Source organism: Notechis scutatus, chromosome 5 (assembly GCF_049901735.1).
Source record: "Notechis scutatus isolate UNSWTSFEM ecotype Mainland chromosome 5, rNotScu1.2, whole genome shotgun sequence".
Classification (NCBI taxonomy): Eukaryota; Metazoa; Chordata; class Lepidosauria; order Squamata; family Elapidae; genus Notechis; species Notechis scutatus.
The window spans coordinates 73,853,732-73,867,025 of record NC_142013.1 but is presented as its reverse complement, the minus strand read 5'-3'; the positions used below and the strand labels follow the sequence as shown (position 1 = coordinate 73,867,025).

Here is a 13,294-nt window from a genome sequence, read left to right as displayed (position 1 = left end):
AATGGCTTTCTACCCGGAAAAGCTCATCGAGCGCTGGCGCCGCCATCTTTTATGACGAAACAGCGCTTCCGGTGAGCTTTCTACCCGGAAAAGCTCACCAGAAGCGCTTTTTACCAAAAAGATGGCGGCGCCCAGCAACCAGCGGCCCGGTAAGGCTTGTTCCGCGGCCCGGTACCGGTCCGCGGCCCGGCGGTTGGGGACCCCTGATCTAATTGATACTTGCTTCCAATAAGATAAGTGCAGTGTGATTTGTGGGAATATTTATATTGCGATGAATGTCCAACTTTCTGTTATGGAAGCAGAGATTTAAGTTTGGAATTGCTGCCTAGATGAAGAAAGTAACTGCATGTGAATTTTAGTTTAGTTTACTTTATTGTCATTGCACATTGTACAACAAAATTAAATACCATCTTAAGTGTACTTTACAGTAGAATTCAATAGAGTTACTGGGATAGAAGCTGTTTTTCAGCCTATTTGTACTTGTTTTTATTATCCTGTACCATTTGCCAGGTGATAATAGTTCAAAAAAAGCATGCCCAGGATGAGGTGGATCTTTGAGAATGTTTTGAACTTTTATACTTCTTAAAATGGTGTTATAAGGGACTATATTTTGACCAAGAAAATTTAACCACAGTGCCTTCGTAACTCCCAGATCAACTGTTTGGATGGATGCCTTTTCTGTCCTTTTCCTTTCACCTCCCAGAGTCACTTGTTAGTGAGATATAAATTAAATAAATAAAATGCTTATTTTATACATTATTGTCAAGTTGGCAAATGGATTTCTATAAGTTAACAGGCAGAACATAAGTGTTTTTTCATAACCTATGTAAACAGTTGACTGTTAATATTTTCTCATTTATATTTTTCAGATTGAAGAAGGTAGCAAAGCTGCAGCTGTGGATAAATTGCTGGCTGGAGATGAGATTATCAGCATCAATGACATTAACCTCTCTGGCTTCAGGCAAGAGGCAATCTGCTTGGTGAAAGGTTCACACAAGTTTCTAAAGCTTGTGGTAAAAAGGTAAGAAGATGTCGTAGCAAAAACTGAAATTGGGTTTTGTTTGGATGTTGTTAATTTCATGACAATGAATAATGTTGACAGAAATACCTTTGTCACTTCACAATTTTTTGTGTGCATTTGCTAAAATAACTCTTCTTTAACATATTTTACTTTTAAATTGCTTCAGAAAGCTAGGCTATGTTGTTTTTCATTCTTGGGGAAAGATTACTTCATAATAGGTCGAGAAAACTTTTAGGGTTTGTTCTGTAGCATTTCTAAACCAAAACAACTGCAGGGTAAACATCTGGCTTATTCCTATTTTAAGTCGCATACTTATGACTGACAGTTTGGGGGAAATGTACCTGATATATAGAAATGATGCTTTCCTGGGTTTAATCATTGAATGATTGTAGGAAATATTCCTTCTCATTCCTTTTAAGATTATAAAGTATGGTATTGATTTCTCCATTGAAGTTTTTATATGTGTAGGCTTCTGCTTATAAGACACTCTAACCCAATTTGGAGAACTGTCCATGTATTCAATCTACAGCAGGGGTCGCCAACTTTTTGGACCTCAGGGACCACCAAATTCATAATTTTAGATCCCAGGGACCACTAACCGGTTCTGTGGGCATGGCTTAATTTTGGGTGTGGCTTGGTGGTTATGTGACTGGCTGGGCAGGGCTTGTATGTAAATATTATAAATATTTATATAAATATTGAATTTTTTGTAAAAAAAGAGCAACTTTTACCCAAAATCAGGCAAAGCAGGCAGGCAGATTGAGTTGCTCACAGAATCACAGATTCATTCAAAAATCTGTCTATCTGCTATTGGCTAGCTCAATCTATCACATAAAATTTGCTTGCAAGCAAACTCATAAAATTTGCTAGCAAGCAAACTCACAAAATCAACTCACAACACACCATGCATGTAAATATTGAATTTTTTATTTAAAAAAAGAGCAACTTTTACCCAAAATCAGGCATAGCAGGCAGATTGAGTTGCTTATAGAATCATTCAGTGATCTATTTATCTGGCATCAGCTAGCTCAGTCTCTCAAATTTGCTTGCCATGAGTCTGCACTGCATTTGCTTGCAAGCAAACCTTCAGTCCTAAGGGAAGCAGAGCCAAAGATCTAAAGACTAGCTAGAAAACAAACAATCCAACCATTTCCTGCTTCCTAGCTAATCTAAACCTTCCAGCACAGCAGAACAGATGATGGTCGGAAAAAGGAAAAATAGCAATTGTAGCAGGCAAGTTTGCCGGATAAGGAGTGAGTGGGTGGAGAGTGTTCCCGCGGGCCATGTGGGCGGCACAGCCTTGTGTTTCTGTGCAGCCTGGATTAATTGCTTTGGGAGGGTGCTCTGGGGGTGAGATTTCTCTGCAGCCCACCAAAATTGGCGACCGCTGATCTACAGTTCTAATATTCCTAATAACCAGTAGCTTCAGAAGTCTGGGGTTTGTTATCCCTGCACATATTATTGAGCTGCCCTTTAAGGGGGATCAATTAGCACACCTGACGACTTGACATTTAAACACCTTAATTGAAGCAACATTCAGTATGTCTGAGCTTCACATATTACATCAAACCCAGAGGCTACCACTGCCCCTAATTAAGGAAGCACAACCTATTAGCACCAAAACTCATTGTGTTTACAAATTTGTTTGCAATTGTGGAGACAATTAAATCAGAGACAATTAAATCGGCAGAACTGATAGGTGTTTGGCTTTCAGAATAAAGGAGCGTCTTCCAAAATGCATCCAGACAGCCTTGAGTAATCCAACAACAACAGCAAATCATGGCCATAAAATGCCTTCTTCGGCCATTACAAGACACTATCTAGAAGTCATCAGGTAGATCAAAATTCTGCATTTAAAGTTCTATGCCATCAGAACTCTCATTTCCTGCGGTTTGCTGAGGCAGTTGCCATTAACCATTTGAAGCTCCCCTTGTGCATACAGAGACAGCTTTATGTCAGTCTATGCCTCCCGTGGGCATAAGCAGGGGTGGGCTTCAAATAATTTAACAACCAGTTCTCTGCTTGCTGGGTGGGCGTGGCCATGGTATGTATCTAATGTTAATACAGTTGTCCAGTAATATTTCACAAGAAGAGTTCTCCACTCCTCTACTCATTGCAGAATACCTTATGCCACCAGACTTGAAATTCTAGACCTAGAAAACCTAGAATTATGCCACCTTCGGTTCAATCTAAGTATAGTACATAAAATTATACATTGCAGTGTCCTACCTGTCAATGAATACTTCAGCTTCAACCATAACAATACAAGAGTACACAATAGATACAAACTCAAGGTAAACCGCACCAAACTTGATTGCAGGAAATACGAGTTCAGCAACAGAGTGGTCAATGTCTGGAATACTCTACCTGACTCTGTGGTTTCTTCCCCAAACCCCAAAAACTTTAACCTTAGACTGTCGACTATTGACCTCACCCCTTTCCTAAGAGGTCTGTAGGGGGCGTGTATAAGCGTACCCATGTGCCTACCATCCCTGTCCTATTGTTTCTTTTTATTTTTCTTATATGTATCCATTTCATGTATTCATAACTATGTTTATACTTATACCTGTTATCTTATAATCGTTTGATAAAATAAAATAAAATGGTGGACATGGCCTAGTCAGGCTCCTGCACCACCCTGGGAGTGGCTGTGGGGGAGCCACGCCGTGCCCCCGTCCCCTGTTTTTGACCTAGTAGGCCTCCTTGTACCACCCTGGGAACGAAAACGGGCTTCAGGGGACCCGTTTTTGCCCTCCCCGGGCTCCGAAGACTTTCCTCGAGTTTCTGAGGTCCGTTTTCACCCTCCCCTGGCTCCGGAGGCTCTCTGGAGGCCTGTTTCCACCCTTCCAGAGCCTCCGGGAGGCCCATTTTTCACTCCCCCCAAGCCTCTACACGGGCCCTGAACTTACCTGCGATCCAAAACGGTCCACGTGGGGACTCCTGGGAGGGGTGGGGCTGGGTGGGCAGGGGCAGCCAGTTGTCGGAACTACCAGTTCGCCGAACCAGATATATAATTAACATCCGGTTCAGTCGAACTGGAGAGAACCAGCTGAAGCCCACCCCTGGGCATAAGGCTTGCCATTGGTTGCTTTCCTGCACATGTTATAGGCTTAAGTAATTGATGCTCTTGCTAGATCTTATATTTAAGGCTGATTTTAACTGTGTTATTGTAATATAGGTACTGATGAGTCAATACAAAATGCTTGTATCTACATCCAGCCCGCGGGCCTTGAGTTTGACACCCCTGGTGTAGATAGAGTAATGGTTTTCATGACTTGATTTCCAAGTAAATGCCATATAAGAGAAGAATTTTTAACTTTTTAAATGTTTATATAAAGGCAAAAATTTCTAAAATTTTATGTTAGCCACATATGATAGAGAATTAGGAAGTGATAGGAATGGAAAATCAAGGAAACAGTAAACAGATGTCAGAATAACAGCAAATATGAATAGTTTCTGGAAGACCTACCAAAAATTATATAACAAAAAAACCAATAGGTTATAACAAAAACTCATCTGGTCTTGTATATTTGATGGTATTTTGGGTTCTTGTTGGAAAAAGAGAAAAATTAATATGTCACCTATTCCCTAAGCTGCACAGAAGTTTTATTATATATTTATTTCAGGTCTTTTAAACATTCTATAGGTTATCTCTTTGCTCAACTTTAAAGATATATCTTCTCCATATAGTTATAACTGTTTTCTATTTCTGAAAGATTACATGAATCTGCATCTAGATATTGGCTCTGTTTTGTTGCTTCATTAGCAAACCTGCGTATCGTGGTAAATCGGGTCACCTACCTGGCTAATTCAATTTTATCACCTTTTTGCTATGGATGCTAAACAAACCAATGATTTGTTACAGGCATGGTTTTACCAAAAGTAAATGCTGTTGGTTTTTGGCAAAAAATGTTGTAAAATATGGTCCTATGAGCACGAACATGTGATGCAGTTGCCAAGCACCCAAAATGTGGTTACATGATAATGGGGCAACCATTGGAAGTTTGAATCCAGTTGTAAGTATTCCCAGGGAGATTTGTCGCAACTTCAAAGAGTTGTTAGGTGACTGGTCCCAAATTGAGGACTACTTGTAATGTATTTATATATTTTAGCAACCCATCTTGCTGTGCTGCAAGTTTCAGTGGTGGAGTTTTGGACAGCTGAAAAAAATTGCCAGTATAATTTTGCCATCATCTATATCTATTGTTTAGCTTCACTCTTCAGTTACTTTGAAACAGAAGAACATTAGAATTTCTTAGGCTACTTAGTCAATTAATTTGAAATCATCAGATAGCAGAAACAAACCAGACCCAAGTCAGAAGGTACCAGTTAGTTGCTCTCTTTTTCCTCATTATGCTGAGGAATATATTGAGAATTCCTTTATAAGTGCTTGAATGAGAGAAGCTATTGGTCATTGTTTTCCAGGGTGTTTCCTGGTGGCAAAATACGTTTTCTTTTTGAAGTTTTGAGCATTAGTCTGAACCTTTTCATACATTTTTAAAATGCAGTCTGTTGTGAACCATGCAGTGTGCTTTGTGAATGCAGAAATACTGAAATAGTGAAGACATTAGTTTTCTGTCCTGCTTATAGTGCTTTGTTTAAACTTAATTGCCAATTAAAAAAATAAGTGAATTTTAAGTCTCCCTATGGCTCAGTAGCTAAGATGCTGAAATTGTTGATCAGAAAGGTCGGCGGTTCGAATCCCTAGCACCGCATAACTTGTCCCAGCTTCTGCCAACCTAGCAGTTCGAAAACATGTAAAAATATAATGTGAAAAATAGGAACTACTTTGGTGGGAAGGTAATAGGGTTCCATGCACCTTCGGCGTTTAGTCATGCTAGCCACATGATCATGGAGACATCTTTGGGCAGCGCTGGCTCTTCAGCTTTGTAACAGAGATGCGCACCACCCCCTAGAGTCGGAAATAACTAGCGTGTATGTGCAAGGGGAACCTTTACTTTTACCTATGTTAAAAATAGTTTTAAATACTCATCCAATTCTTAAAATCTTAGATCTGGAATTGATAATCTCTTTCTGCATGCAGCACTTCTTATTATCAAAATCCATGATAGAGTGAGTTCAAGCACTTAGGAGGCATGTTGACTTTATTATGTTAAATATGTGAATCTATGAACAAAATGAAAGTTTCATGTGGTGTTGAACTTCCTTTAAAACACTTTAATTTTTATACTAACAAAATGGTACAATCAAATGCACAGTGTAAACAATACTCTTTGATTTATTGTTTTGGACCTGCTAGAGCAAGTACTGTATGGTGTTTGCTGTTTTGAAAACATTGTAGGAAATGCTATTCATCTAAAAAGTATGTAACTTTCCTCTCCCTCCACATGCAGTTTTGGAGTCTTGCCGCATATCCAGTGTGGGAGTTCCATGTTTGTTTTGTGTTTGTAATTGTAATAAAAGAACACCAAAATAAGCTAACTAATGTGTGTAATTGCAGTCTGCTCTAATTGTTAAACAACTAACTTGATTTGTATATTTTAGTGCAGCAAAACCTGATTTAGTACTTATTAAATGACCTTGACAGCACTTGTGGATTTGTTCTTTTATCAGTTAAATGTTCATGTTGACAACACATATATTTCCATAATGGCAATAAAAACAAAAACTGCTAAATTTCTTACTTATCTTTAATAGAAAAGCAGCATATCAGTCTTTTCTGCAGGTTGCTGAATAAACTATATATTAATAAAAGAGAATATTTATAGCTGTGGTTTGAAATGAGGGGATCGTGGTGCTCTCTGAGCTTGGTTGTTTTCTTGCAGACATTTCATTACCCAGACTAGGTAACATCATCAGTGCTAGTCTTGTTATATTACCTGGTTTGGGTAATGAAATGGCTGCAACAAAACAATCAAACTCAGAGAGCACTAAGGAACCTTCAGAACGATATATCTATTCCTTCTTAAAATTTTATAGGAAGTATTATACGGTATCTTCACGTCAATCTTTACTCAATCATCCAGGCCAAAGGTGTCTAAAGGTTGACTTATGGCAACTGAACCAAAGTTTGCTAATCTGAGACATTTTGTTGCTCATCCAAGCAACTTCATCCATCAGAGGAAAATTAATTAGGGAAAGACAGAGAGTTGTTGGAATGTACCAACTCTTGTCAAGACTTATTATACAGTACCTTTCCTATTGTTGCTGCACTGACCACAGCATTTCATTATTATTTTGATAATTTTAATGTTTTTAATGCTCTAATACTTTTATGCTGTAAGCTGTCATTGGATATGAGATGGGCAGTAAATAAATTTCATAAATAAATAAAATGTTAAATATGAACCTTCATAAAAATATGTCACATAAATAAAATGAAAGCCAACTGCAGTGAGGACAAAAGCAGTTATGGAGTAACTAACCAGGATAAAGGCAATGGCTATAATAGAATATTTCTTCATTTAAAGTCCTAGTACACAAGTATGTACATTTGGATTTTTTAAAAATAAGTACATTGCTGGAAGCTGCAAAGTTCCCATTATAAGTAGGTAGGTAAGGAGGTAGGAACATGTGCACTGATTGGGAGACTGATTAATTTACCTTAGATATATCTCTGTTCTGCAAGAAAACAATAAAGTAAGATTCCTTTTCCTTGTGGAGGTTTGGGGTAACAAAAGGTATTTATGACTGGTATGGCATGTATGTAAGAGATACATTGTTTCATTAAATTGAGAAATTAATTATATTGGAATGCACATTTGTGTAACCATCTATTAAATGTGATTAAGTCATGCTTGCTCAGAGGAAGTTAATTGGAAGGTCAAGATGAATCAGTACAAAATAGGCTTAATTTTGGATTTTTAGCTGTTGCCTTTTACAGTGTATGGGCATTTTTTTCATCATAAATGTATATATGTGTGTATTACATGAGAAAAACATTTTTGTTATAGAAACAATCTGCTGTTGAGGATCCCATATTTAAACTAGAGGTTATTTTACCCACTATTTAGGTAAACATGGCTTTAGTGTCATATATTCACTTAGGGTGACACATTATTAAGGAATGAAAATAAAGAGCAAGACAGACTGTCCAAAGGTGCTATTTCAGAAGGCAACTGGTTTTTCTTTTTTTTTCTTTGAAGACATTTCACTTCTCATTGAAGAAGTGAAACAAACAAATGAAACATCTTCAAAGAAAAAACAAGAAAGTCCAGTTACCTCCTGAAAAATCATCTTTGGGACAACTATGACCTGGATGACTGAGAATCTACTTTTAGCAAGACAGATGCATGCTACATTGCATATACAGTTATATAAAGTATTGTTTATAAATCAGTTTTAACATCCAAATTAAATAATGCAGTGAACTCAGAGACATTTCTGTGACTATATTTAAATTTAATTGAGTAGTAATCTCAAGGTGTGTCTTAAGATCCAATCCCATTAAGCTAGTTGAATGATCTTACCAGCCAATACTCTCAAATGTTTAACAGAGCAATTAACATGCATAAAATTCCCTTGTCATATACCGCACACAGTGTTTCCTTTTGAAATTTCCTGATCTGTGTTTTATTTTATTAATATGGATTTATTCTCTTTTTTTCCCCCTCCATATGTAATTCCTATGCAGCAAATAAATGTGATGGAAGAAAAATATTTGCATAGTACAGTTACTTTTCTGAAGGAATAATAAAAGTAGAGCTATCCATGTCCTTCCACCAAATAGGGTTAATGCCTTGTTTAATTTCTTATGAGCCAGATGGGTTGCAGTCCTGTTGGGAACCATTTTTTTCCTAGATGTTAGCAGTATTAGTCTTGAAAAAGGCATGATAAATGTGAAAAGAAATAGTAATTATTCTAATAAATATTAGAAATTATTTTCACATTAAGGAACAATTTGGAGGGGGAAAGACATCTGCCTAATATGTTTTTTATAAACCTACTGAATCAACATTTCATACAAGAAATATTTCATGGTTAATGACCATTATTGCTGTTTTGCAAAATGTTAAATTTTGCTTTTTAATATTTTTATGTTACAGTTATTCCTCACATATAATTCTTCAAGTATGTTTTCTTACGCCTAATGGATATAATTTATATTTTCTTTGATGAGTACATAAAAATGCCAAATATTTGGATTCAAGTTTTGCAAATGGTGCTTCTTTCCATCTTTCTTTTTATTGAATATTTTGCAACCTTCAATATTTTATGGTAGATTGTTAAAATGTCAAAATTGCCTCCAAATGATATTGTTGCAACTATAAGAACTTAGTTCTTTGCTTTAGGTGCCCTCTAGTGGATATTTTATTTATTTTATCCAACTGATTTAAATGCTGTTCTGCATTAGGGAATTAAATTTGGATTTAGTAGTGTGCCCATTATTATTTAATGTACTTGTATAGGATTGTGATTTTGCTATATTATCATAAAACATGTAATCTTTGATGAAAATCTATTTCTCCCATGAGCTGTTCAGAGCATCCAGAAGTGGAAGTGCTTCAGTCTCTTCTGGAAAGGCTGGGCTTAAAACTCCAGGACGCTCCTCCTCCTCCACAGGACACCTCCCCAGCGTCCCCCAGTTTTAGCTCAGCCTTCGGGTAACAGGTTGTGCACTCCCTGACTGGAACGGTTTTCTGATTCAGCTAGTCAAAATTCAGGTTTGCTCTTGGGTTAATTCGGCTTGTAAAATTTTCCCCAATTAATTTGGCGATTTCAAGGCTTGTGGCTCTATTAGGACATCCCCCCGATCAGTTTGAGAGCAGTTCTTTGTGGCTGGCGGAGCCTGCCACTCCGCAGGCAGCCTGAGACAGCCGCTTCAGGCAATTAGCTTATCTAATCCCCCGATCGTCTTATCTCTGTGATCTTGGTGGAGCGCTCACAGCCGTGGCTCACTTCTCCTTGCCATTTCGACTGACAGGATCATTTATCTGACAATTTAGAGAGTCAGCAGCAGCGGCTCGTTAAACTGCTCAGGCAATTAACATCGGAGATTCTGCCTTCCCATCATTTTCAATGGCTGGCTTCAAGTTTGTGCCTAAATATCACAGGTGCCATTCCCCACTGGTTTCCCTTCTTGGGGACTGGGGCAGGTACCTTCCCACTCCACTTCCCTGGCATTATTTCTCTTTTATCTTGCTGGCATTGGATAAGCAGGCTAGTCCGTAAACAGGAATTTTTTTCTTTTTGCAATTGCTTTTGGATCATTACATTGGAGTGAAGCCGCAAGTGCCATTTCAAACAGCGGGACGTTTTTGACAGGAAAGGATCCATCCAGGCCCTGTATAGCTGGTTTCCCTTGTTGGGGACCAGGGATCCAGAATATTTCTTGCTTGGAGTGCTTGGGGGTTTCCCTTGTTGGGGACCCTTAGGTACTGTTTCCCATATACACAGTTTTACATGTAGATATAGGCATGTATATGTGTGTGTGTATATATATATATATGTATGTATGTATGTATATATTGTGTGTGTATGTATGTATGTATATGTATGTGTGTGTGTATATATATATATATATATATATATATATATATATATATATATATATATATATATATGTGTTTTCTTAAGTTTTCGCGGGTACTTACATGTATGGTGTTCGGCTTGGTTCGGGTATTCTCCCACGTCATTGTAGTTCTTTTAAAGTTGTAGCAACGTTTCAGCAGAATCTCATCTGCCATCATCAGGACACAATACAGAAGCCTGATGATGGCAGATGAGATTCTGCTGAAAGCGTTGCTACAACTTTAAAGAACTACACGACGTGGAAAATACCAACCAAGCCAACACCATATATGTATATGTATATGTATATGTATATGTATATGTATATGTATATATATATATATATATATATATATATATATATATGTATGTATGTATATATATATGGTATTCAGCTTTGTTCGGGTATTTTCCCACGTCATTATAGTTGTGCTTTTAAAGTTGTAGCAACGTTTCGGCAGAATCTCATCTGCAATCATCAGGCTTCTATATTGTGTTCATTTGTGAGTCAGACTTTTACAGTTGTTTCAGTTTTAAATTTGGGGCTAGCCTACTGCTGTGCCAGAATGGGTTTTTTTCCATCCTGATTGGTTGGGAGTCTTGGTCTGTGTTTATTGGTCTTGGAGTTTGCTGTGTTCTGCTTGATTGGTGTTTCTAATATCTTCTGTCTGTTTTGTGGCTTTTTTTGTCTGGGTTGGCTGGCAAAATTGTGTTCCTGTATTGGAGGCTTTTAGTGCAGCTTGGCTCCGAGTAAATGGACGGCTATCATTTGTTAGGAAGCTAGGTTTCATCTGGGTGCCTGGTTGGGGTGTGTTTGAGCTGGAGGTATCAGGGGGGATCTGTTTGTGCCCAGGTGTTTGCTTGGCTTGTGGTGTGGAGATTTTTTTGTTTGTGAGTGCAGGCTTCCAAATAATTGACAGTCTGGTGGAATCATCTCTTCTATTCATGCTTTCAGGTCTTTTTTCAATCTCTATGGCTTCTCTGATAATTCTGTGGCTGGGGTTTTCTATAGTGGCTAGGGTTTTGGTGCCATTGAAGTTGATGCTATGACCTGTGGCTTTCATGTGTTGGACTAGTGAGGAAGTGTGTTCCAGCTTTTTTACTGCATTTTTGTGTTCATCCAGGCGGGTACTTATTCTTCTATTGGTCTGTCCAATGTATGTGGCCAGGCATGATGAACAGGGGACTTCGTATATGCCTTGGTTTTCCAGGTCAATTTTATCTTTGGAGTTTCTAAGGATGGCTGCTATTTTTCTGTCTGTTTTGAAGGCAGTCTTGATGTGATGCCTGTGTAGTATATCTTACTGATTTTGTCTGTAGTACCTCTTATGTAGGGCAGGACAGCTGTTCCATAGGTCTGTTCATCTTCTAGGTCTCCATTATGTCTCAGTCTTCTAGGTCTCCATTATGTCTCATTATGTCTCAGAAGACATATTTTATTTATTCTAAAAACTCCTTCCTTGATGGTGTTCATTTAAATCTGATCCTGTGAAAACAGCCATGAATATCCATTATGCCTCACAGAAAGATAGACAGAAGATATCAAAAAGCTGTCAAGGTATTATATTACTTTATAACTACATTGTGAAGTAAAGCCATAATCTGTTGCTGGTTAACAAAGCAGCACTATGAGATTTAAGACACCAATAATAGCTTGGTGGTGCAAGTGCCCTTGATCCTATGCAAATTAAGAGTCTTAACAATGTAGGGATTAAGGGTTCATTTTTAGATTGACTTTTGTTAAATGCATGCATTCACAGAATAGCATCTGTTGTGGAAAATATATGGTTTGAGGCTTTTGAATATATTCAGGAATATATTATTTTTCTGTGGAAAAGAATGTAAAGATAGCTTTATAGATCAAAATGTAGTAGACCATTCCCTGACATATTATTTAAAAAAAATAATGTAAGAAAGACCCACAAAACCCATAACTGACTGAAGATAATGAGATTGAAGATTATAATCATAATAACCAGGGTATTGATGGCCTAACATGCACATTAGGACATACCATAAATCTGGTGGGTTTTTTTTAAAAATCTCAGGAAAGTAATGACATGATCTGAACATGGAAGACATTACCACCAGTGTTTTATCAGATGATCAGGTGTCTGTGAATCACAACCACTCTGTGGTTTCTTTTCAACTTCCTGGTGTTGCCCTCCTCCCTAGTCATTAACACATCAGCTTAGAGGAGACAGTGAATTTTAGTTCTGCCTTAGGCATGAAAGCCAGCTGGGTGACTTTGGGCCAATCTGTTTCTGTCAGCCCAATTTTCATCACAGGATTGTTGATATGGGAAAATAGAAGAAAGAGTATTAGGTATGTTCACCACCTTGAAATATTTAGAAACAGTTATAAAAACAATAAAGGCAGGACAAAAATAATCAAATCTGTCCTCAGTAACGAATGGACCTGAATCAATTTAAGAGGAAGCTTGAATTTTTTTTCTAATGATTTGAAAACCTTTGCCTCTGCCTGGAAAGATTTGCATTTGTCAGTTGTTTGTCAATTGCAGCTATGTTTGATTTTATAGCCTTACCTAGGACACCAGACTTTAACCCAAATTCATCCAGAAATAAAATATTCTATAACTGGGCTACATCCCATACAAATAAACAAGCCAGTAGAATTATTGTGATGTAGTAGTTAGCTATAGAACGAGGGCCAGGAGTCAGGTTTTTAGTCTACTCTTATCCATAAAAACTCACATGATAAAGAAAGTCACTTTCTTTCAGCCTACCCTACTTCACAAGGCTGAAGGTAAAATGAAAGGAGATTACTATATAAGATATTATC

General features: G+C 37.6%; 1 protein-coding gene across 3 annotated transcripts in view; it reads left to right on the top strand.

The window, feature by feature from the left end:
* SHROOM2 (shroom family member 2) overlaps positions 1–13,294 on the top strand; it is a 131,090-nt gene that overhangs the window by 69,746 nt on the left and 48,050 nt on the right. For all 3 annotated transcript variants that reach the window (XM_087967047.1, XM_026666907.2, XM_087967048.1), the window contains exon 2: positions 870–1,021. Coding sequence is in view for 2 of the 3 variants with exons in the window: in XM_026666907.2 (XP_026522692.1) it covers positions 870–1,021 (152 nt within the window). In the remaining variant the exon portion in view is untranslated. The remainder of the gene's footprint in view (positions 1–869; positions 1,022–13,294) is intronic.